We start from the raw sequence: 25,425 nt of genomic DNA on the forward strand, positions 1-25,425 counted from the left end.
AAACTGGCAAACTTATTTTGCACAACTTAAGAACAGCCCTGCTGGATCAGGCCCCCGGCCCGTCTAGTCCAGCATCCTGTTTCACACAGTGGCCCACCAGATGTCGCTGGGAAGCCCACAGGCAGCAGCTGAGGGTATGCCTGCTCTCCTGCGGTTGCTCCCCTGCAACTGGTATTCAGAGGCATCCTGCCTCTGAGGCTGGAGGTGGCTTATAGCCCTCAGACTAGTAGCCATTTATAAGCCTCTCCTTCATGAAGTTACCCAAACCCCTCTTAAAGCCATCTAGGTTGTTGGCTGTCACCACATCTTGTGGCAGAGAATTGCACAAGTTGATTATGTGTTGTGTGAAAACGTACGTCAGTTTGTTGGTCCTAAATTTCATGGCAATCAAGGTTCTGGTGTTATGTGAGAGGGAGAAGAATTTCTCTCTCTCCACTTTCTCCACACCATGCATGATTTTATAGACCTCTATCATGTCTCCCCGCAGTTGTCTTTTTCTCCCCTGAGTAGGAGATCCTCAGTGAGGGTAGTGGACTGCGCATGCCCGAGACAGAACTGGACCATGTGACTTGATTATGGCACATGAGCAGTGCTACTGAAGCCCAACAGTCTTGGTTGAGAATCTTATTCAGCAACTTGCAGCAATTTGCCAGGAATCACCTGAACATAATTTTATTTATTTATTTATTATTTATTCGATTTCTATACTGCCCTTCCAAAAATGGCTCAGGGTGGTTTACATAGAGAAATAACAAACAAATAAGATGGATCGCTGTCCCCAAAGGGCTCACATTCTAAAAAGAAACAGAAGATAGACACCAGCAACAGTCCCTGGAGGGATACTGTGCTGGGGGTGGATAGGGCCAGTTACTCTCCCCCTGCTCAATAAAGAGAATCACCACATTAAAAGGTGCCTCTTTACCAAGTTAGCAGGGGTATTTTCATAGCCATGTGTCTGTGTCTGATTGCAATTTCTTTTTGAATACTGTCACTTCCTTCTGTTGACTTTCCTGAAATTCCTGTGCATATTAAGTGATGAGCACTTGCACTCGGTTGAATGCCAGTAATTCAACACGGTTCCACCTGTCATCACACTCCTCCCTGAGTACAGCCTTAGTGGATGAAGGCTACAGAAGTGAAATCTGTTTTCAAGTAGCCTAGGCCTGAGCATTTCTGTGGCTTCCTTCCTCCGGTCCTGGTTTATTTTCCTCTTAAGATGTAGCTTGCCCACTCTTGGAGTTTCATAGCATACTGCTCACATTCCACTGTATGCTATTCTTTATTTCTCTGACTCTAAAGACAGACAATACAATACAAGGTGGATTATCTTAAGTTGTGGAAGGTGAGTTCTTTTCATTGGCCTGGACCATGCAGAGTGCCAAAAATGTACAGGAGATTTTAACAGAATGGCATGTAATATTTGGTTATGGAGTTGGAAGGAAGCCCAACACCTTAGCCTGTAGTGTGAGTGTGTAAGCGCAAGCTTTGTAAGTTGTCGTTGTTTACAACTCTGTCACTTTCTCAGGCCCGTTCTCTCCTGCATTCATAAGCTGCATGGTCCTGTGCAGAAGGGTGAACATGAAGTGAGGAGCTTAGATTGGAAAGGCGGACATTGGCTGTCAGTTTCCATGGCCTGGTCCTCACCTCTTGCCCCTTCCGCCTGCTTTGGTTGTCCCTGTTTCTTTAACCTGCAGAGTTGCTGAGCATGTTTCTGGTGGCAGTGGTCCTCTGCTTAGAAGCTCCTAGTTGCCAGTTGAATTTTTCTACCACCTAATGGCCCTGCCTTTTGACGACTGATAATAGTGTGGTTTGGAAATCTCCTTTTTGTATGTCTTTTTAAGAGTCAAGGCAGACTGGCTTTAAGCATAGTTCTTTACACTTCCTCTGCTGGTAGTGTGGTGCAGTTTAGCAATAGACATGCTAACGTATTGGTTGTGCAATCAAACGTAACCCATAAGAGCTTGTTAAACATCACATATCTCCAATGTTAGTTAGTTGTGCGATCTTATTTTCTCATACCTTCTTGCTATATTTGGAGAACCTTTTTTGGGGAGGATTAAATAAGTTTGTTCTTGCGTCATTATTATAGCTTGTTTTGATTTCAAGCAGCATTTGGTGAACATAAGAACAGCCCTGCTGGATCAGGCCCAAGGCCCATCTAGTCCAGCATCCTGTTTCACACAGTGGCCCACCAGATGGTGGATGGGGATGTTTCAGGTATTATTTTTTTTTTTTACACTGTTGCTCACTCTTGCGAATTGCAAAGGAGACGGCAGGGTAGAAATTAATCAACGGCCCGGCATTGAATGAGCCGTGTTCAAACCATAATGTGAGCAAGCTGATCGGGAAGCTGGCAGTGCTGCCTAATCCATTCCTGCCCATTGTCATGTAAAGGCTTCTCTGCAATGTTGTAGTGCGTTAGGGTAGAACCTGGTGGTGGCTGCATCCCTGAGGTCCCAGATTCAGGATTGGCTGTGGGCTTGAATCCGGAGAGTGGCTCTGTTGATGAGGGTGTGAATGAGCTCTGTTGAACCACCGTTGTGTTGGATTCTACAGAAGCTCAGTTTGTAGTGGAGTAATCTGTGGTCCAAGTATCATTTGTTCTAGTAGTAATCATTCAGGTGATAGATATGCACGTGTGAACCAACCTTCCAGATTTGCCACTTCCTGTAAAACAGTAGAGCCCTCTACCTGTCTATAACACACTTGCATTTGTGGTCCCAAATGGAGCAAGAACTTGGTAAAGCACCTATTTCTGGTTGCCTGCAAGATATTATTCCTTTCTGCAGGCAAACCAGAAGCCTGATACTGTGTGATGTTCTTCTTTTCTTCCTAAACCTATGCATAGAATGTCCGTGCTACTACTTTTACCATATCAGGTTTTGTAAAAATCTGTTATGCTGTTTTGTCACTTAGTGAGCCTAAATATGGACCATTACTCTTGGGACAGACTGTACTTGAGAGAGAAGCTACAAATGGCGTTCTGATGATGTGTAGCAGAGGCATTAATTTGATGGTTTAAAATGTGCTTTTCACCTGTTTGTGTTTATATTGAAACCTAGGATTTGGGGAAGAAAATGACAGCTTGGTGTAGTGGTTGGAGTGTTAGACTAGGACCGGGAGACACAAGTTCAAATCCTCATTCAGCCGTGGAACTCCTCACTGGGTGACTTGTCTCCCAGCCTAACCTTCCTTGTGAGGATATATGTATGTCCTGGGCTCCTTGAACGAAGAATGGAATGTAAATGCCTGCCACTGCCATAGGGCACGATGCAGCCAAATTATGAAGGAGCATTGATTTCCGCGGACACTAGTTAAGAACATGCTCAACCCTCCCCTCTGCCCCCTTTGAAATCAATAAAGTACTTTACTAGAGCTAGATTATGCACATATTTAACGGTAGTGAATTCCAGTCCTATGCTTGGATAAAAAGAAACAATAAGAGAATTGGTGTGGTGTCGCAGTTATCGTGAAAGAGGAGAACCAGGGAGTGCTGGGTTGGAAACTACGAAGCTCAGTGGATGATCCTGGGCCACTCCTTCTCAGCCTGCCGTCCTGCTGGGGTCGGGGATAGAACCATGCACGTGCCCTCCTTGAAGGGGCTCAGTATGCAGTGAAGAAGAAAACCCTGTAGCTGCCCAGCCTGTCTGAATTATATGTGGACTGGGACCCTTTGGAGGCTGCTTTATGCGGAGTCATTCTTGGTCCATCTGGCTTGACGTTGTCTGCACTCACTGGCAGCCGCTGTGCAAGTTTCAGACAGGACTCCTTCCTTGCCCTACTTGGAGATGATGCCAGTGATGGAATCTGGTACCTTCTGCATGCAAAGCAGATGCTCTACCACTGAGCTACTTCCCCATCCTTGAAAGGGAAGATGGCATTATGCTGAAACAGAATGCATTTTTGTTTCAAACAGTAGAGATGAAACTAAATCTTGGGTGTTGTCAGCCTACATATTGTTGGTTTTCTGTTTGCGTGATCCAGGATGTCAGCGGTTGTAGTAAGTGCTGCAAAGTGATGAAATATCGCTTGGATACAATTAAAAAGAAATATGTTCCCCTTCAGTGTCTTCTGTTAATCGTTGAACCCAAAAGCACATTTTCAGGTGGCTTGGCATAAAAAATTTAAATGGATGATTTTGTAGGAAATGGACAAAGGAAAATGAGGAAAGAGAGTTGTGGATAAAAAGGAATGGAAAGTCAGACAATATAGTGCCGAAAGCAAGCAAAACAACAACAAAAAAGAGCAAATAAAAGGAGCATTGTTCTTAATAGTTATACAAACAGCATTTCGAGGGAAGCCAGCAATAGCGAAACGTGGAAAATATTGGGGCAGATAACAAGGAAACTGCCCAAGAGTGTGTGCAGCCACCCCCCATAGCAACCAGGTTAAAGGCAGATGAGGTGGTTGAGAGCCTTCAATTGGCCCTGAAAGCTTCATATCAGACTTGCTGCTAAGGGCAATTTTGTTGGGTAACAGGCTGATTTGGGGGAACGTTAAGACTGTGAGACGCATACCATTTCAACATGTCCAATTAAAAGAGAGGGAAGAGGCTCAGCTAGCTTCTTAATACAGCAGAAGTGTCCTATCTTTATCAAAGGTGATTACAGTATTTTCCTGGGCGTAAATGTGCTTGTTGTGCAACGGGAGTGCATTTGTCTCGCCACAATATAGGAAAATGAGAGGCAGCGAGAAGCAGCCCCATTGTGATCACTCCAGGCGTGTCTAATGAATCGTGTTTCCATGTTCTCTCCATCGCGCCATGTAGTGCCCTTAGCCAGGGCTAAGTCTCCTGCAAAATGCTCTTTAAGATCATTGTTGCAAGCACCGAAATGCTGGCTGAGTGGTGGTGGTGGGAATGCTAATGAGGCAGCTGCGTTTCAGCCAGTACAGCTGCTGGGATGGCGCGCTCTTGCTCGAATGCTGGTGACAGACAACTGTTCCTGCTCGGCAGAAAAACCTTTTCTGAGGGACACAGGTTGTCAGATTTTCAGCTGACAACTCTTTGTTTAACAGCACAATTGTTTAAAACAAGCTTGTGTCGGAGAAACAAAGAAAGTACATTGTTTGGCTGAGAAGTGTCTGCCACTTAGAAAACCCACAATAGAGTAGTCATACTTCAAAAGAATATTTTCCCCCTGTATATGTCTTTTGCTTGGAATGCCTTGATGTCTGTATTAGACACCAACCATCACAAATGTGGGTTCAAGGATGTTTTGATTTGATCAGTAGTGTTTGAAAGACCATGACTCTGCACTAGAAGTCTAAAGTGAAGAGGCGCAATTCACAAGTATCTTTTAATGTTCTCATACGAATATGAAGCTGGTTATTTTACATGAAAGATGAAATACGGTTAACACATTCCACTTTCATTTTTCTCTAATGGGTGGTTCAGAAAGGAAGTCACAAAAGATCTGCATTCATAGTTTTTAAGGCTGCTTACCCTCAAGGAACTGTTTTTAAATCACGTTGCCTGCGATAACTAAGAACATAAGAACAGCTCTGCTGGAACAGGCCCAAGAAAGCCCATCTAGTCCAGCATCCTGCTTCACACAGTGGCCCACCAGATGCCGCTGGAAGCCACAGGCAGGAGTTGAGGGCATGCCCTCTCTCCTGTTGTTACTTCCCAGCAAAACTACTTATCTGTGTGGCAGAGGATTCTGAGGACTGTACTGATGAGTGCTTGGTTTACATGGGGCACCAGCCAATCCCAATTTTGGTTTTGTCCTTGCCACACACAGATGCCCATCTGTGATGGCACATCGTTGGAGATCATCAGTAAAGCAGAAGATTGGTCAAGCTGGCCTGCCATGGTTAATCTTTATTTATTATTTATTTTATTTAAAATATTTTTGTACTGCCCAAAGCTTGCGTCAAGGACCACATGGTCCAGCAGCCAAGGTACTCCAGATACTCCACATGGTTTGAAAGCCACTGATCTGTCTGATGTGACCAAATAGTGAAAAACGTGGCTGCCAGGTCAGTATCTGGGACCACTCAGGTGGATCTTATCACCCCAATACTGAAATAACTGCACTGGCTATCAAGTTGTTTCCTTGTTCAAGTCAAGGTGCGAGTGAACCAGTAACAGTGAACCAAAAATGTATGGTGTTGGCTGAGGGCCATCGGAAAAAAGGCAGTTGGAAGCAGCAGCCAGTGTATCTTTTTGTAAACCTTCATAGCTTGTAAGCTGTTCTTGTAGGAGTAGGGTGAAATGGTACGGCTTTTCAGTCTTGTCAACGTACTTCAGGTTGGTTACCTGTTTTTGAAACACTTCCAGTGCATTTGAAACAATATTGACTCTGCAGATTTTCAGCAAATGATGCATGTTAGGCTCTTTTCCCCCCCACGGCAGCCTCTTTAGTTGATATTGGGTTTCTCTTGAGATTGAATAGGATGTATATAGAGGACTATACAGATTTGCTTCATACTTGCTGGAGACTACAGAGAGGCCATGCAGTTAAATGTCTTCTGGTGAAGGTTTTAAGCAACTGCTGTGCCATAAATCAGTTGGTTGAGCCTACCCTGAGTGTATTTGCAAAAGGGTCAAAGTAAATAGTGCCTGCTAGTAAACGATTGTTCCTGCTTTATTGACGACCTGATAAGGGAAGGCACTTCCTCACTGTTCTGAAGGTAAGCGATAGCCGACTTCCTTGGACTTGTATGTGCAATATCAGGATGTGAGAGTTGCAGGCAGGCCTGCATCTGATAAAACAGCAAGTCCATTTAGTCACTGAGGTCTTCAAACACAGATTTTACTGGGGAATCAATGGCAGCGTTACAATGATCAATCAATAGCATTGTACTTAATTAGATATTTTATGGTCTTAATGCAGTATTTCAGGATCAATGTAGCCATACGCTCCTATTCTTTTGTCTGTCGATTTCTAGGACACTTTGATACTTCTGCATTTGTCAGTAAATTGTTTCACTATAGACAAATTTAATCAAAAATAAAATGGATGCTTTAGTACAGATCTGTGGTAATTGAAATTTTGATATATTTATTTAATGCAGATGCTTGCCAATGAATTGGATTTTTAAATTGATTTTTTTTTTAACATGGAAGAAGAGGCAGCGTCAGAAAAAGCAATTGTTATAGGGAAGCCTCTCAACCTGGTTATGAAGTAAACCCCTTCTGGAGTTGTTTGACATGATTATTTCCTCGTCTCGTGCACTCTGCTTCAGTATAGCAGCCTCTCCACTGAACAGCGCAAGACATTGATTTTCAGTCATTTTAATGACGGAGCAGCTAATCGTGTCCCATAGAGTGAGTGTGTGTGTGTGCCGCCCTGCAGATTTGTAGTGACCAATATGGTCACAATGCCCAATGCCCATCAAGGTCCAGAGTAGAAAGGTCTAGTTAGCACTGAGGTAGAAAAGCAGTCAGTGGGGCTAGCCACAGCCTTCCCCCATCCGTGTGTCGATGCTTGCTTAAGGGCCAAACTACATACTATGCAGGAGATGCACAACCAGATCATGCACTGTTTTGATTTTTTTACTTAAATGCTGCTGGGATGGAGTGGTGGTGGTGCTAGAGGTTCAGAATAGAATTGCCAGGTTGGAAGGGTTCTTGGCGGTCATCTAGTCCAGCCTGTGACTCAGCACAGGAAACTGCTGCAACATCTCTGACAGCTGTTCAGCCTCTCTTTGGAAACCTTTAGTGAAGGAGAGCTCGCCTCGGAGTGAGGCAGAAGGTCCTTCTGTTGAACAGCTCTTACCATTAGGAAATCCTCCCGTGATGTCCACCTTGAATCTGCTTCCCTATAGTTTCAACCCACTGATCTTCCTAGTACTGCCCTGAGAAGCAACCCAAGGCCAAGTCCACTCGGGCTTCTGTGTGACAGCCCTTCAGATACCCAAAGATGACTATCGAATCTTCCCTTAAATCTTGGCTTGTTGAGGTCAAACATAGCTAGCTCCTTCATCTGTATCTCATAGGGCACCTGACACATCACCATCTTGGTTGCCATCCTCCGAAGACATTCCATTTGACCTCAAAACGCTGGACCCAGGACTGGTCGCAGTGTTCCAAGTGAAGTCTGACCAAGCCGAAATACTTGCCTATGTTGATACAGCTTAGGACTGCAACACCATTTCTAGTATCTGCATCACAATGATTATGTGTAGGACGACGACGAATAAGACCACACATATTTATGTACCGCTTTTCAACAAAAAGTTCCCAAAGAAGCTTACATAGATATTAAATAAAATGGCTCCCTGTCCCCCAAGGGCTTACAATCTAAAAACAAAACCTAAGAGAGAGACCAGCCACAGCCACTGGAGGGATGCTGTGCTGGGGATGGAGAGGCTCAGTTGCTCTCCCCTGCTCAAGAAAGAGCATCACCGCTTTGAAAAGGTGCCTTTTGCTCAGTTAGCAGGAATTGTCAAGTTCCAGGGGTGTAGTACATTAAGGTCTCTAGGTCCCTTTCATGCACAGTATACTCCTGCAAGCCAGCTCCCCCCCCCCCCCGATTCCTGTACTTGTGCGTTTGGTTCTTTGCACCCCGATGCAGGCCTTTACTTTTGTCTCGGTTGAACTTCCTTTTCTTGCTTTGGCCCAGTACACAAGCGTATCCAGATTGGATTGCCTCTTGTTTCCTTCTTCTAAGGCGTAGCTATCCTCCCCAGCTTCATGTTATCTGCAGATTTGCTAAACATCCCCTCTGCTTACCTCCCCCAAAGTCACTTATGAAAACCTTGAACAGCCCAGGGCAGAGCCCTATGGCACGCCACTCCATACCTTCCTCCGGGCTGATGTGGAGCCATCAGTAAGCACTTGTGGGGTGTCTTTGTTTCGCCAGCTCTGAACCCACTTAACAGTAGCGTCATCTAGCCCATGTGTTAACTGTTACAAGGATATCGTGGGAGGCTGAAATCAAGCTCAGTGAGGTCCACAGAATGTTTTTCAGAGCAGTGGTGCCAGCATGGTTAGGGAGTTGTGGGTATAATCCTCCCCATGCACTGTTCCCTGTTAGAAATCCCATTCCCCCAAAGCTTCTGTTTAGCCCTGCTATGAAGGAAAGATTGGGACCTGTAAACCCCTCAACCGCGTGTGCACACACACACACACACACACACACACACACACACCGGGCTAATGACAACTTTGTACAGTTTGGGGGAGAGAACGTATATCTGGAAAGTAGCATGAGATAGGTTAAACCCACCCTACCCCGGTGCCTTACCACATTCTGGCAAATTCTGAGTCTTCTCTTGCAATTTTAAGTAAAGTGCAAGTTGCTTAAAAACAGTACATTAGAAGGCATTTGTATCCAGTGACATGTGTAATATATGGAATTCCCAGAATATACACAAAGGAGCAAGTTGGAAATCCTTTTTGAGGGGAGGGATAAGTAGGAGTGTGGCAAAGTTACCTTTGTGTTCTCAAATGGTTTTATCCACAATGATTTGCATTTTGTTTTCATCAGTAAATTGATTGTTTTTGTTTGCAAGTATCTGTTTTACTTGCTATAAATACTTCTGCTATTTCCACCAGTGGGATTTGTTTCTGTGTCCCCATGTGCAACTTTATAGTTTTGTTTATATCACTTATAATACATGTATATTATATTGTATAAATACAGCTTGTATTATTTGCTTTCTATTTCCCTCTTGGGTTCTATTTATCTGATGTTTCTCCCTTGTTCCAGCTTCCTGCTGGTGGGGTGTGTGTGTGTGTCTCAGAAGTATATGCATAGAAATGTTCACACATTTGATATGTTGAATGGGAAGTAAGAAATTTTGATGGCTGTACAGTCTGGTTTTTAAAAATTGGTTATGGTGCTGAAATTACATGTATGCAGCATAACAGAGGTTAAAAAACTGTTGAGTTCTACAATGAGTTTGCAGTGGTCAGTGCCAGGTTGTGGCAGCTTGGCAAGATATGGGATTTGTTGCCCAACCTTTTTGTCCAGCAAAAGCTGAGAGTGTGGAAGTACCATCTTCTGTGAGCGTTCTCGTTAGGTGGAAAAAGCAAGCTAGCAAGACACTTCTGTGCCCTTGCCCTTGATGAATATTTGCATAGGTTTGAGATACTTGTGTGTACTTCCCCCCATGCCGGCTCCTTTCCTTTACTCCATACCTCCTCTGTTGTCCTCGTCTTCCATGCATCCTTCCCTCGGATTTCAGTTTCCTTGGTTGCTCTTGCTTCAGTAACCCTGTTTCAGGGCTCCTTATCTCTTAAAACTGCTACCTTTTGGATCACTTTCCCACTTGGTTCTGCAGCCCTCAGCTTTGCTTATCAAACCTTCTTCTGCTCTCGTTCCCTATATCTTGCAGAACTCTGCGCTCACCATAATATTCCCTGCAGTTTGTTTGCTTAGCAATTTGTGTTTGCACATAGTCCATGACATCACAGCAGCTTAGTCAATAGTGGTGATGGTGGGTTGCCCAGTTGGTTTTTTTAGCGGGATGTGATTACTGATCAGGTGTATCTCCTGGGCTTGGGTCATGTCAAACCAGCATCGGCCTTTGAATCCTTGTGTGTTGTATATATACCACTGCAAAGCCCCTTACAGTATTCTTGTTTATGACATCACCACCACAGTGAGCTTGGTCTCAATTCCAGGATCATACTAACATGGACTCGGGGAATGTTAGACGGATGTTTTGGCGTATGGACTTGTTGCATAGTGCTCTACAGGCCTGCAGCTGCTTAATCCAATGCTGGGTCCCAAAATATTGAAATCTCTGGTAGCCTGTGAACTCTCCCCCGCCCCACCCAAGGTCTGAATGGTTCAATTTTGCAGATGAGGTTCTGAGACTGAGAGCTAGTCCAAGGCTAATGGTAAAAATACTATTCTTGCCCCACCTAATGTTTACTATATATACCTTACGACATATCTTAAAGAGTTGTCATGCTCACCGCCATGAAGCCAGAGTTATAAACAATTCTGTAACATGACAAGTCTTTCCATAAGGGGGCATAAATCAGAATCTCTACAGTAAAATGAATAGTGGCAAGAATAGTGTTTATGAATAGGTTGTGACATATCTTTTTAAATGTATTTGTTTCTATTGCGAGATGTGGTAGTATTAAAACATTGATGGATTCGTTGCATATACATATATCTTGGATTTTTATATTTTAAGCTGTATGTATTGTAGTTGGTAGTTGAACAGAAGCTATATTTATATTTGGATCTAAAAGTTAAATCTAAGAAGCCAGCTGCTATCTCAAAAGTGTACGGCTTTCATTGTGCTTGGTGACTCTTTCCCTGCTAACATTTTTTTTTGCTCATTTTCACAGTGGTAGAAGAAGGCCTTTGGGAGAATGGACTTTCCTATGAATGCAGGACGCTGCTTTTCAAGGCAATCCACAGCCTGCTGGAAAGGTAGGAGAACTTCAGCCATGCTCTGTGATATATTAACAACAAGGGTTTGTAAAATATTGCCTTGAATGGCCAATTTTGTGGAATTGTTTATAACTTGGGCCCTCTTGCAGATGTTAGGACTGCAATCCCCATAATTCCTGACTATTGGCCAGTATGGTTGGGGATAGTTGGTTTATTATTTATTTATCGTATTTCTATACTACCTGACATGTGCACCCCTAGGGATACATACATTAAAATACAACAAATATATAACAGGATAAAATGATTGGGAGGGAGGGGAAGGAGAGACGAGGACAGAATTTAACACAGATACTCTCACGATGCAGAGTTGTTGGATCATTTTGGTCTGAAGTGGCACAATGTGTAAACTTCATTTTGGCACATCAGTTTGGCACATTTTATGCTTAACATTCAGGCATCTAATACTCAGCCATTTGCTATCAACCTGGACGCTCTTGGATGCAAGACTGTCTTTTTAAGCAGCTTCAATAGTATTAGTGGCCTGGAAATCCAAACCAGGTAGGGTGGGGGGAGGAAGGAAGGAAGGAAGGCCCCGAACAACGGCAACAAGAGGGGATTTGGGTGGTGATTCACTTGTCCACTTTTTAAAAATGTGCTTTTATCTGGTAGCTGAATTATCTTGGGTGTGGAGGTGGGTTGAGCAGGCATGGAGAAGGGGTGCATTCGATATGCCTTTCACGCTTACATTGTGACGACGAGAAGAAACATTATACCTATTCATTTATCCCAGTATAAACTCTGGTTTGGTTATATAAGAACTCTTTAAAAAGAAGAGGGGGGAAATCAGACAAACCTGCTGCATTTGTCTGAGTCTCTGACAGTTTGGATTGACAGCTCCCCACCACCACCTCCGCTGCCCCTTCTGCTGCTTTAGAACTGATTTAGCATTTCAGATTCATCTGGCAAACATTGGAAATGCTCTTACTGTGTTCAGAGTTGATCAGCAGGCATCAGTGATGGGCAGCAGTCGAACCACCTTTCCTAGAGTTGGATGGTAATTAAGCCGTTTTTATGACAAGTGGCCGTAAAGTGACTTTCTACTCTATAGAGACTTACTACTGTTTGCTAACAACAGTTTCCATCCATTGGGGGGGGGGATCCTCTAATTTTAAATTCAGCATTATTATAGTACTGAAAACTCCATAGAAATACCAATAGAAAGAACGAATTGGGCATTGAGGCAAATATAGGTGTGCCTGCAATTACTGGCAGAGGGTGTGGCAGTCAACCCCCTTCCTTGCCTGAAGTTCATTGCTAGTCTCATGCTCAGTGTGTGGCATAGAAGCAAGTGCTTCCGCCTAGTCAAGGAAGAGAGCAGTTATTATTTATTATTATTATTAGTTTACATTTATATCCCGCTCTTCCTCCCAGGAGCCCAGAGCGGTGTACTACATACTTGAGTTTCTCTTTCACAACAACCCTGTGAAGTAAGTTAGGCTGAGAGAGAAGTGAATGGCCCAGAGTCACCCAGCTAGTTTCATGGCTGAATGGGGATTTGAACTCGGGTCTCCCCGGTCCTAGTTCAGCACTCTAACCTCTACAATGGGTGTGTGTGTGCAGAGGGAGGCCTGCATGGAGCCTTGGTGACAGGCCTACTACTGGACTCAACATGGACTCAAGTGTCCATGAAAAGAAGGTTTCGCAACATTCGGTGTAAGCTGTACCGTTTGACTTGTAACATTAAAACTACAATAAATGTGCTTTGATTCCCCCCCTCCCCGATATTTCAGTGCAAATATTTTTGGTTATTGGGAGATGTTTGAGATACTTTACGCAGCATGTAAATCATGGCATATGTTCTTAGCTTTGCTTACAAGTCAAACATGCTAAATTGGATCCCAGTTGAGTGAGAGCATCAGTTTTCCCACCAGAAAACTCAACCTGCACCCTCCCCTCCCATTTTAACTTGATACTTTCCTGGTTTGATGCTATAAATCCTAAATCGAGTCAAGCAATTAATATTGATTGTTCCAGTATCAAATGGTTGCTTTCCATTAGTGCCAACAACTAGAAAATAAAATAAGGGCTATTTACCAAACACGTTTTTAAGGGTAATTATCTGCTGTTCTCTAATATTTTTTTGCATCTACTGAGGCTGTGACCCTGGGACATATTACTTTGGAAAGAAGTTCCATTGAAAAAGCCACATGACTCTCTTTCAAGTTGAGTCATTTAGGAATGAAATGTTGGAAGAGGTTCAGGGCCAATTCTTGCAGTGAGTTTCATGAACACAGGGCTACGGCTAATAAAGGGAAGGAAACGAGACATTAAAGCTGATAACACTTGTCTACAAGGGCGGTGTCAGCAAGGTAATGGCAAAAACACAGCGTTGGGGGGTCGGTCAAGTTGGAGGCTGGCCTGAGGGCAATGGCCAACCCCCAGGCCCCCAAGGGGAGTGCTGGGAGGAGGCAGCACTGCTGTGGATTTCATGCTAACAACGCCTCTTCCTGTCTGCCTCTGCAAATGGAAGCCGCCTGTCTCTGGGAGGTGTTCCTGTCCTCGGAGAATGGAGGGAAAGGCAATGGCAGCTCCTTCTCCTTCTCTCCATTGGTCAATGGGATCTGAGTGGCAGTGGTTCTGCCTTTCACCTTCAGAAGATGGGAGGAGGAGCCACTGCTGCTGCATCCTCATTTGCCAATTGGAATGGGAGGCCACTCTGCCTGCCCCATCCTCCCCACCCCCCAATAAAAGCTGGCCGCCACATCATGGAGGAGTCGTCTTGGCATTTACGTGCGGAGAGCCCCACAGATCTGGAACTGGCCCTGTTATGGCGAACCGTGTATACAACATGTAGAAGCTGGATGCAATAGAAATTATGGTTGCTGCTGCTTACTTGTTAATAGCACTAATTGTTATGATCTTTTTTTTTTAAAGATGCCTGATGGATAAGAACTTTGTAAGGATTGGGAAGTGGTTCATCCGACCATATGAGAAAGATGAAAAGCCCATTAACAAAAGGTAAGGGATGTCTTGAAATCTTTAACATAAGTTGCCAATACTGACTGCACATTCCAGTTGCTTAGATTATGGTTTCTCTCTCTCCTCATATTCTCATTTGATTATGGTATTTTCTTGCCTTTCTCAACATATTCTCCTCCCCACTTAAAAATTCTTCCAGTGATTCAGGGAAACACTTGATAACCAGCATCTGAGGTCATGTTGACAAATACGATTGTCATTTTGTTCTCTCCTGTCACTAAGTTTGCGTCTCCTGAGCACCTGCAGCAGACTCTGCATAGCCTCACTGCTTGTCATGACTCTGTCCCATTAGTTTCAGTGGGACTACTTATGTGTAATATAGTCTTGATGTCAGCCAGTGTCTTCCCAAAGGAAAAACGACCTTGCTGTTGAGCTCTGTGTGTGTATGTAAGAGAGCATCATTTTTTGTCCCTGGGAGGCCACAACGGAAGCATCAGAATAACATGCCATCATATTGAAAAGAACATCTTCTTCATCACCCACTGAGATCATCCGGAGAGGTTTGTCTGCAGTTGCCACCAGCTCTTCTGGGGGCTGCAGAGGGAGGGGCCTTCTCTGTTGTTGCCCCAAGAGTCTAGAATAAGAGCCTCCCCAGCTTTGACAACTGTTAAGAAGTCTCTGGACTGCTCTCCTAAGCCTTTTAATTAAACTTGTGGGTTTGAATCCTTTTAAGGTTTTCATTTCTGTTGTAATTTGTTGTAAACCGCCCAGAGGCGTATGTTTGAGGCGGTATACAAATAAGTGATAAATAGATATAATACAGTATGTAAAGTAAAGGTGTAAACCAAACCATGTGCAAGATGGCAAGCTTTGATTGCAATTCATTGCTGTATTTGAGATCCTATATTTATACTGAGGTGTGTGGGCCTATGATTACTCTTGGTTGCATCTTTTGATTTTGCTCCTGTTTTCTCTGTGTATGAAACATCCACATGGATGCAGTGAAGCAGTAGAATAAGATTTATTTTATTTTATTTACTTTAACTGGGTAGCTGTGCCTTCATGCTTTGTATTTTTAAAGAAGCGCACAGAAAACTCAGCAAAAAATAGGGGAGATATGGTGAGATGTCCTATTGTGGATACTAACACACACACACACACACACACACACACACACACACACACACACACACACATGAATGCTGGTGTGCAGGACATAATTGTTTAAAATTATATTTGCCCATTAGCAAAAACTAGGGTTATTTTAGACCTTTTAGGTTTAAGCTAATAGGAAATGATTTCTGAGCAGACTATTTCTATGGATCTTATTTTTTTCTGTTCTAAACATGCCCATAATTTTAAAAAGTGATTAATCTTTTGCTAAATAATATAAAGTTGGATATGCAGGATATTGACAGACATTAATTGTTTGTTTTTAAACCATGGTGACAAACTCTCAGTGATGTAGCTTTATTCTTTAGTTTTTATTTTGGAAATAGATAGTAGTACTCTGATTCCAGAGTATGCTTTGCTTGGCAATTAAGACTGAAATAAATAGCAAAACTGATCAGTTTCTAGAAATGGCTTGTGCTGCTATTTATGTCCCCAGCTGTGAAGAGCGGCTTTGGTTTGTTCTAATTCCAGTGATTCTTCCAGTCCAGCATTTATTGTGCATAGAGCTTGTTCTGTTTTATAAAGCCCGGGTTTCCCCCTGAGACCACAGTTCCTCCTTTGCACTTTTGACTCCTGCTTTGCAAAGCTGCAGCAACACTCTCCACATTTTTCCCCCTGTACCATATTGAAATAGGGAGACTTTCCTGTGGGTTCATTAACAACTGTTGAAGTCCTGGAGAGGTGTTTGAGGCATGGCTGAGCAGATACACATTTCTGGAATATGGAAATCTCTTAACTGGAGAATTGCAGCCTGCATTCATACTGCTTACATTCCTTATCTCCAATATGGCTTCTTCCTAAGCAAGACTATGCCTGCATTTTTCTAGAAGTTTACTTACAAATATAACAGAACTCAATATCCGTTCTTTTTGCCTTAATTGAAAACCCATCCTTTCAGTTTTGGCTTTGCTTGACTGAGCAGAAACTGTCAAGGTCTTTAAGTTGGAAGGAAGATATGAGGCTTAAAGTCTGCAAAATGGCATCTCGAACGCCTTCTCTTGCTTTCTGCTCCTTTGATTGTTTATGAAGATATGTGCCTGTGGACATGCAAACTTCCATGGTTGATGCAATGGATGTGTCCTTTCTTCCAGCCAAAGGGCTAAATTCTAGTAGAGATTCTTCGCTCTTTAGAGGGAATTTAGCACTCTTTTCCCAGTGCTAAATTGCTTGCCCTAAAGTTCTGCTCTAATCATTTTTATTCTTCAATGATTAGGAACTACTGCTGAGGTCCTGTATACCTTGTGGTTCAAGCTTTGCTGAGTTGTATGCCATTACTTGAGAAGAAATAAGCTTGTTAGTTACATGTCCATAACTTTGGGTGCCATTTTTGAAGTTTTGATACAGTTACTACAAGGGTGTTGTTTGCCAGCTTTCCTTCACAGTTGTGTTTTTGGAAACACCATCATCACCACCACTTGGTTAGTTGCTAAAGGAACATAGGAATGTTAGACCAATGATCCATCTAGCTCAGTATTGTCTACACTGACTGGCAGCTGCCCAAGGTTTCAGGCAGGAGTGATGATGCTACCAGGGATTGAACCTGGGACCTGCTGTATGCAAGACGGAGATGCTCTTCCAAAGGGCAATATCTTACAATGGTCACATGTAGCCACCCTTCCAAATGCAGACCAAGGCTGACCCTGCTTAACAAATATGGCAGTTCATGCTTGCTACCACAAGACCAGCTCCTGTCGAACCAGGAAGCCATGTACTTGTGCTGATGACCATCTTGTGACATTCATGATTTAAAAGAAGAAGAAGATTCTAACTCCACTGACTTCACCTGCCAAATCCTTCCAGTACTTTCCAGAATCGGTTTGAGCTCGATTTGTGGATGACGGTACTTCAGATTTGTTTCTTCCCCAGCTCTTCTGAGGGTGCCACTGGCTTTTCCTGCATAGACTTGCTCCTTTCTGTATATTGAAGTGTAAATGTTGATCGCGTTATTTCATTTGCGGCACAAAGCTTCCCCTCTTAATGTGTTCAGCGAGCCCCAAAACAAGGGTGTTTGAGAGCATTTGCTCATTGACCTCGTTGCAGGGTTTGTTGAGGCTTTGATGGTGATTGGCTCACTTAGCCCATGGGGGGCCTTCCTGAAGTTGCAGATGGCCTCTGCATGCTTAGAAGTAAATAGCCTTTTCTTGCGGGCTTTCAGAGGGACTTGAGGTAGCTGTTACTCAGGTAGCTGCTGTGTTGGGGGCACACAGCAGTCTCTCACATTCACTTCTGAGTCTCTTAATGTGTTTGGAAGGAGGGCTGTGTAGACTCCTGTGTAATTCACAGTGCCATGGTTTGCATGGCTATAGTACGTTTCCCGAAAATAGGGAGAATCACTCTTGCGTCTTATCTAGCAGCTTGTGATGGCATTTGTGATTTGTATTGTGTGAGTCAAACGGCAGGCTGCTTAACCTGGAATGTGGTACGGTTGCTGTACTTGGCTACTAGAGAGCAGATTAAACATCACACACCAACTTTGAATGTTGTGGGTTGCTATAGTTAGAATGGCGAAACCGGTAATGCATCATTAACTAAATGCAGCATGTTGTACAACTGTTGGTGTGTGGAAGCATGTAGCGGTGTTGGGGAGCTGTGAATGTTAGAGGAGCCACTTTAACTTTCAGTTAGACTCTATAAAAATGAAATTTTTGGTGGTTCGTTTTGCTGCGTCTCCTTGGCGAAATCCACGAAAAGTGCATAAGCCAAATACAAATGAATGTTTTAAGTGCTTCCAATTATAACATTAACTCAAAGCGCTCTTGATGCACAAGTGGCAGCCGAGCGGACTGTGAAGCAACTTGGTTCGTTTTCCAGCGGCTTCCTTTGTCAGTAGCATTGAGAACTGCTTTAGTTCTCTTGACGGGGATGTCTTTGTTTACACAACTATGTGAAGCATTTGAACATCAGAGGATTTGAAGAGGAAGCCTGGTTGTGGTTGTGGCGTTCAACTAGTGAAGCTCTCGGAATGCTTAAGCTGCTTTCCTCATTAGACACTCAAGACCGGCAGAGTATGTACAGGATAAGCAAAGTACCCCCGATGTGCTGTTAATTAGATTTGTCAGGACTCCCAGTTGTGCAGCCTGCCACACAGTCTTGTCACTTACGATATCCATAATGAATTGTCTTAAGGGCATCAGAACACACCGAGAAGCTCCTTTTGGCTTCTGAATGGCTATTCTAATATGGTTACCCCTGCATGACGACTTGAATTGTACATCAGGGTAAAACCTTGATTTCAGAATAAGCTTCTCATCTTAAAGAGAAAACAGATCATTAAAGCACTCGGCCGGCGGATGCTCCACAGAGAGCATGTTCCCTACAGCCTACTTTGGGACGGTCAAAACAGAAATTTACATACACACACACACACACACGCTGCCATTTCTCAGTACATCTGTGGCAGAAGTCATCCTTTTCATTTGGTAGACATTGTGGGTTTTTCCATGGTCCTGCACCATGCATTTGAGTTACATGCACTCCACTTTCAGGCATAACTGCATTATGGATTAATTTGGGGGCGGGGGGGAAATAGTGTACATTTGTGTGTGGGAAGACTACGCAAAAGATAATGTTCCATTTTCAGATCTGATAGCCTGTTACTTCATTTGTAATAATAGAAAATGAAAATAATGTGAGATGCTACTGCTTCATGTTGTCTCTTTAAATATACAGTTTTATGGAAATGCTTTACTCTTCTTGTGTAAAAATTGAGTGAGTGATTTAAGTAGAGTGTAATCTGTGCTGCAGTGTTGTGGGTCTTTTTTTGGCTCCAACTTTGGTATAGCAACTACTTTGACTAGTATAATGACAGCTTAAAACTGTGGCTTCTGATTCTGGTGTTCTTAGCTGATTGCAAAACATGGCTTGTCAATGCAGAGGTCACCTGAAATCTGTGAAGCCCAATTCAAAATACTGCTGTTGATCTTAAAAGCCTTACAAGCTCCTGAAGCCTACACCCTTGGAAACCTGTCCAGCCATTAAGATCAAGCTTGCAAGTCTTGCTTTCTGGCATGCCACTGTCGCATATTTGGTTGGGGATAGATAGAGGCAGGGCTGCTTTTGTGGTGCCATCATCTTTCTTGGAGAGATTTGGCCAACTGACATCAATTTAGAAGGCTGTCGGGACCCTTCTCTTCTATGAAGCCTCTAACTGAATTGAGCTTGATCTTAGTGGTTGAACCAGGATTCTATGGGTGTAGGTGCTCCTTCAGGTGCTCTGGTCCCAGTGTATGAAGGACTTGAACTGCTGCCTTATACGATGTCAGGGTCCATCTAGCTCAGTGCCTGACTGTCAGTGGCTCTCCAAGGTCTTAGACAGGAGTCTTTCCAGGCCCTGCCGGGAGATACTGCCAGGGAGGGATTGAACCTGGGACCTTCTGCATGTAGAACAGATATTCCTACCACTGAGCTACAGCCCCATCCCCTAAGGACTCACATCTAGTCATCCATCCAAATGCAAACCAAGGTGAACCCTGCTTAGCAAAGAGGACAATTAATGCTCACTATGAATTGCAATAGAACAACTGCTGTTGTTGCTGTTACTTGGACTTGTTTTGGCTCGAACCGAGTATTGTTTGATGTGTATTTAATTTGTGTGTAGCTGTATTTGATTGTGACACTTATTGTCACTTTTGTATGCCGCCTCCTGAGGTCCTTGCTCTTAAAAAGGTGGGATATCACATTACTCTAAACACAGGTAAGCTTCCTTAACCGTGGTTTGGCATCAAAGTTGAGCCAATGCAGCCATGGGGCAGGGCTCTTGAGAGCTCTCCTCCGTCACACACACTCTTGTACGCTGAAGCCAGATAATTTCTTTACCATGTAGTGTTATACTGCTGAATGTCATACGTGGAAGCCTCAGCAGGGGCAGTTGTTGCCTCCTGGTGCCCCGTGGTTGCCCAGGTGGTGCTGTAGTGCCTGGCACATCACGGGTGCCCGTGTATTTATCATGAGCAGGTCAGACAACAGGAGGTGATAAACAGGGCCATTCCAGTTCCCACAGAGCTGCTCTCGGCACATCAGTGCAGCTTGTGGTGTTGTGCTGCCCCGCCAGGTTGCTTATTTAGAGGACCATTTGAGCATATAATATAACGTGGCCACGTCCTGATTACCATTAAATCACGCAAGTTGTGGAAAGTGCAAACACTTGCAAGTTAATTGCCTGAGGTGGAGGATGCTGTTTCTACAGATGAGGTGAATTGCCGCAGCATCGGAGGGCTCTCACTCCGGAGGCCTACAGATTCAAGGGAAATAACATCACACCATGTACAAATGACTGGTGTGTAATATTAAATAATAATTTTATTTATTCTTTAAAAAAATGTATAGTGCCTTTCATCAAAACCTTCTCAAGGCAGTTCACACAAAAGTTAAAACAAGACTATAAAAATCGCACAGTTAAAATATTACGCTAGAATGTAAAAATACCAATCTGAGTAAAAGATGAAAAACAAGCACAATATAACCCTAAAAAATACAAAGCAGCTACAATAGAAACAGTCATATTATTTCTGTTGTTTCAAACAAGCCTGGGTAAAGAGCCAAGATTTCCCTCGCTTTCTAAAAACTGTGATGGGGCATGAGGAGCGGATGGCCACCTAGTAGTTGCTACTAGCGCCAAAGAGAGGGGACTTGGAATGAATGTTGTCTGTCTCAGGAACAGAAATAAAATAAAATGGCGTGCAGTGTTGCTAGCAGCAGCATCAGTCCAAATAAAGCCAGGCTTCCCTTTATATCCACGAAGCTAAGTTATATCCAGGAGTGGAAGTCTTCAAAGGGAGTCCCGTGGTGTAGTAGACAAAATGAGAGTCAATCCAACTTTATTATGGTCTCCAACCAGCTATACCACATCATGCTACTCAGTAGAACAACTCTACAAATACAACCAAAAAGTCAAACTTTATGTAACACAATCATCCGTATCCTTAACTAACTCATTGCTGCATCTTGCATACAGCAGCACAAAACTTGGCAACGTTAAAGGCAACACTCAAGTGCTAGTCAGAGAGAAGCCAGAGCAAGTGAAAATCTTCAGTGTCTTCTGGGTAGCCCACTAGAAGAGAACTAATTGGATACAAAATGAGAGTAGCCCAATGCAGTAGTCAGTCTGAGAGGTCACTAAAATGTGGATGATGGAGGCCAAGTGGACCAGCTTAGGCTGGTAAGCCAAAGTTGTCTCCATATAAACAAGCAGGCCCTCGGCACTGAAGACCCTTTCACAGGAGCCATTACCCATTAATGATCCATGTATTCAGTCTATCACTGCTTCATTAACTTGTGTGGATCATCTTTCAGATCCTTGCTCATGCAGCCTTCCTTTTAAGGATCATAGTTCTGCACTGGAGCTGGTACTTGCCAACACATATTTAAATTCATCTCTCAGATCTGTGATTTGCATGGACACACTCTCTGTGCATCGTTCTGTCTTTGTATTGGCTTCTTCCAGTAGTCTGGTGGCTCTATGATAGGGTTGCTCAGCTTTGGCCCACCTACAGGTGTTGGCCTACAATTCCCATAACCCCTGGCTATTGGCCACTGTGGCTGGGTATTATGGGAGTTGTTGTCCAGAGCAGTTGGGGGCCTAAGTTGAGCAAGCTTGATCTAGAAGATGAGAAGATCTAGTCCAGTGAATATGTGGCTAATCTCTGGCAAGGCAGCAGTGAAGACAGCTGTCGTGCTTTGCACCATAATGCCAGGTGGCAGTTGTGCTGTTCCTTCCTCAACTCGAAATTAAAGGTACCTGACTATAGGCTGCTCCTCTAGGGAGGGTTGCATAATGGCAAACCATCTTCGGCATTTTGTTTTTGCTACTGCATTTACCCGAATCGAAGAGGACTCTGCATTTAGGCAACCCCCTTAAAAAGTAAAGGCCATACCTGCATTTACTCAGATGGAACAAGGACTCTGAATTGAAGATGACCTCCTGATTTCTATTATCAAAAAATGTTGAAAAAACCTAGTCTTGGATTCAGATAAATACAATGTGCCAGCCTGGTAATGTTTGCATGGTTACAAAATTACTCCCGATTTCTCAGAACTGGAATTAATTTTCTTTAGTTAAAGTGCCAGACCTAAACAAGATTAGGAATAAACATTAAGACACTAGCACTCAATATTTAAACTGCTGAGCAACTAGCCTCGTCCACTTGAACAAAGCTTTTAACGTGATTGGGTATTCTCGTACTGGAATGGTGGTCTCAATACCACCTAGATTTGGGTGCAAATAGGATTAAAGAGCTACTCCCACCCCCCAAGCAACAGAGGAGAAAATTACTTCTCTGACACCTTGTTTGGACTTGTGCTTCATAATCCATTTGCAATTTATGGTGACCTTGGCTAGGAGCCTGTTACTCTGAAACAAGTAAAGGCACTGTAAAATCAGCAGGTTTTGTCCTATGGTTTTCCAGATGTCAGGAATCCTTGTAGACACTGATGCCAATAATATATTGCGATCAAAAAATAATTCACAGGTTCTGAAATGAAAATTAAATTGCCTTTAAAGACACTAATGTGACTGATCATTAAAAACACGAAGGAGAACAAATTGAACAAGTCTCTTCAGATGTAATAGCTTATATACTTGTCATATAGAGATGGTAAGCAGCCTGCATATGTTAACAATGATGATCTCTGCAGTGGTCAGGGAATGGAATATAATTTGAACTAGGAAAAGAAATCATAACAGTGGCCAGAATCCTGTGCAGACACACACACAGGTGGGATGATGGGCACATGTAGCCAGTCAGATGAATAGACGTCAGTTTTTAAGCAGAAAGGTAACTTGCCCATTCTGCCAAATGGCCAGCTGGGGTAAGCATGTGTACATTTTCCCCATTGGCCCATACGGCTATCTAGGTCTATAGACACTGGGTGTTTTGGAGAAGAAGCCATGAGGGAAATGGAACGAGGCTCTAGCTCAGTGGTAGAACATCACACTGAGTGCTTGCAAAGATGTCCCAGGTCTGATATGTCGGATCTCCAGGTGGAGCGCCTGACACATGGCTGCCAGTCAGTAGAGACAGGTCTGAGCTAGATGGACCAATGGCCTGACTCAAGACAGTCTCCTAGGTTGAAAAACATCCACTTTGTAAAGATTAAAGGAAGAGTGACTCTCTCTGTGCATAAAACCACCTACATATCTTTGCAAGCTAACCAGAATGATTCAAAATTGCCAAATGCTCGCACAAAGATATCTGTTTCTGAAGGCATTCATTGCACCTTGGCAATGAGGTGAGTGTTTGCTGTAAACTATTCATGTTCTTCACATTTTTCTCTCCCTTGGCTTTGGACAAATGAAATGGCACCCAGCTACTGGCCCTGTTGCATTCTTCTGCCATCTTGGAAGGAAATAGTCCAGGGAATTCAAAGTGTGGCTGTTGGTCAGCCGAGACCTCCAGCATTCTTGTATGCACGTACGCTCCTGCCTAATTGAGCTCCTCCTAAAGCACTCACGGGGAAAAAAGATGCCCCCTTTGCTTTGGAGCACTGAAGTTCCGGTATGGATTGTTGCCAGTCCAAATGATGGCGCTTGCAATGGCAGCCATATCCACCGTGTCTGCTTTCCTGCCTGAAGAAAATTTGAGTCACACCTGCGTCAAGAGGAAGCTAGTAGCTCCGTCGCAAGAGAGAGCAGAGAGGCTTGAGACATGCCTTTCTACACTGACCCTCGTCACAGAAGAGGAGGAGTTCGTGGGCAGGGCAGAGGAAGAAGGTTTCCAGGAGGAGATTTCCACAGAGGACAAAGGAATTCCCTCAGCAGAAAGGAGCACATGGGAGCATTGGAGACTTGGCAGAGTCAAGAGACATTCAGGCCTGTTTGACACAATTGTCTGGATCTAGGTTTAATTTGGGTTACCGACCTTAGTGCAGTTGTCTGTATCCAGGCCATGGGCTCCCTCTGTGGCTTACTATCTCCGTATTCCTGGGGAAATGACAGAAGGACCACTTCTCTCCTAAGACCTCTTCCTGAGTGCTAGAAAAGGAGGAGAGGACGCCAGGGGCTGGGGGCAACTAGGAATAATGGCTGACTAGTGAGCGGAGCCTAGATTTGGGTGGACCTGGCTGGAGCATGTTGGGTCGCGGCCTCTCCCCGTGGTTCTATGCAGAGTTTGTAAATAAGCGCATAGGAAACGGATAATATACCATTATACCCCCCCTTAAATGGTTGTCCACATCAGTTGGAACTCCCAACTTGGTAATTTCCATGTTCCTGTCTTGTAGTTCTGAGGAAGAGTATGAGAGAAGGTACTGCTAAGGTTATCTCTTTGTCGTCTCTCCCGCGTGAGATATTTAAGAGGACTGGAGAGAGGAGAATCCAGGACGTGAGGGAGGAAGAGAATAAAGGGATTTTTTTTCTCATCTCAAGTTGTTGCCGAGCAGAGGCATCTGCAGTCCCTTAAGGTCAAACTTAGATGCGAGATTTGTGAATAGGCTCTGCTGTGGTTTTTCGAGGAGAGGTTTTCCCCCATGAGCCCATGATGCTGGGGAAGGGCTTTTTTTCCTTCCTTTTTAAAAAATCCCTTTGCTCCTGTACCTATATGGATATCTGCAAGTTTCTCTTTTGAGCAAATGGGAGCTGGAGGTAGGTACATAAGAAGTTGCCATACACTGAATCAGACCATTGGGTCATCTAGCTCGGTATTGTCTACCCAGACTGGCAGTGGCTTCTCCAGAGAGAGAGAGAGAGAGAGAGAGAGAGAGAGAGAGAGATTCTGGGGGAAACAGCATAAGGAAAAGGGTTAAACTCAACACCATGGTCCAGATTTGAATCTCACTCAGTCCTCGGCAAGGGGGGGCGGGCGGGCGGGGACGGCTGCGGACTGCTGTTCATTGTTTCTCTTTTCAGTGTGGCAGATCATGTCCCCGGCTGTCCCCACCATCACGTCTCATGTGGCCCTTGAAATTAGAACCCTTGCATAAATGTGACAGATCTGCGAGAGATTGATTCAGTGACAGAGGTGCAATGCTCTGCAAC

At 43.9% G+C, this 25,425-nt stretch overlaps 1 protein-coding gene across 1 annotated transcript in view; it reads left to right on the forward strand.

The window, feature by feature from the left end:
- The window catches only part of MED13L (mediator complex subunit 13L), a 129,061-nt gene that overhangs the window by 44,871 nt on the left and 58,765 nt on the right, over window positions 1-25,425 (forward strand). The window contains exons 3-4 of the mRNA XM_053279918.1: window positions 11,255-11,339; window positions 14,238-14,321. Coding sequence (XP_053135893.1) covers window positions 11,255-11,339; window positions 14,238-14,321 — 169 coding nt within the window. The remainder of the gene's footprint in view (window positions 1-11,254; window positions 11,340-14,237; window positions 14,322-25,425) is intronic.

The sequence above is a fragment of the Hemicordylus capensis genome, chromosome 15, assembly GCF_027244095.1.
Source record: "Hemicordylus capensis ecotype Gifberg chromosome 15, rHemCap1.1.pri, whole genome shotgun sequence".
In the NCBI taxonomy this organism is placed as follows: Eukaryota; Metazoa; Chordata; class Lepidosauria; order Squamata; family Cordylidae; genus Hemicordylus; species Hemicordylus capensis.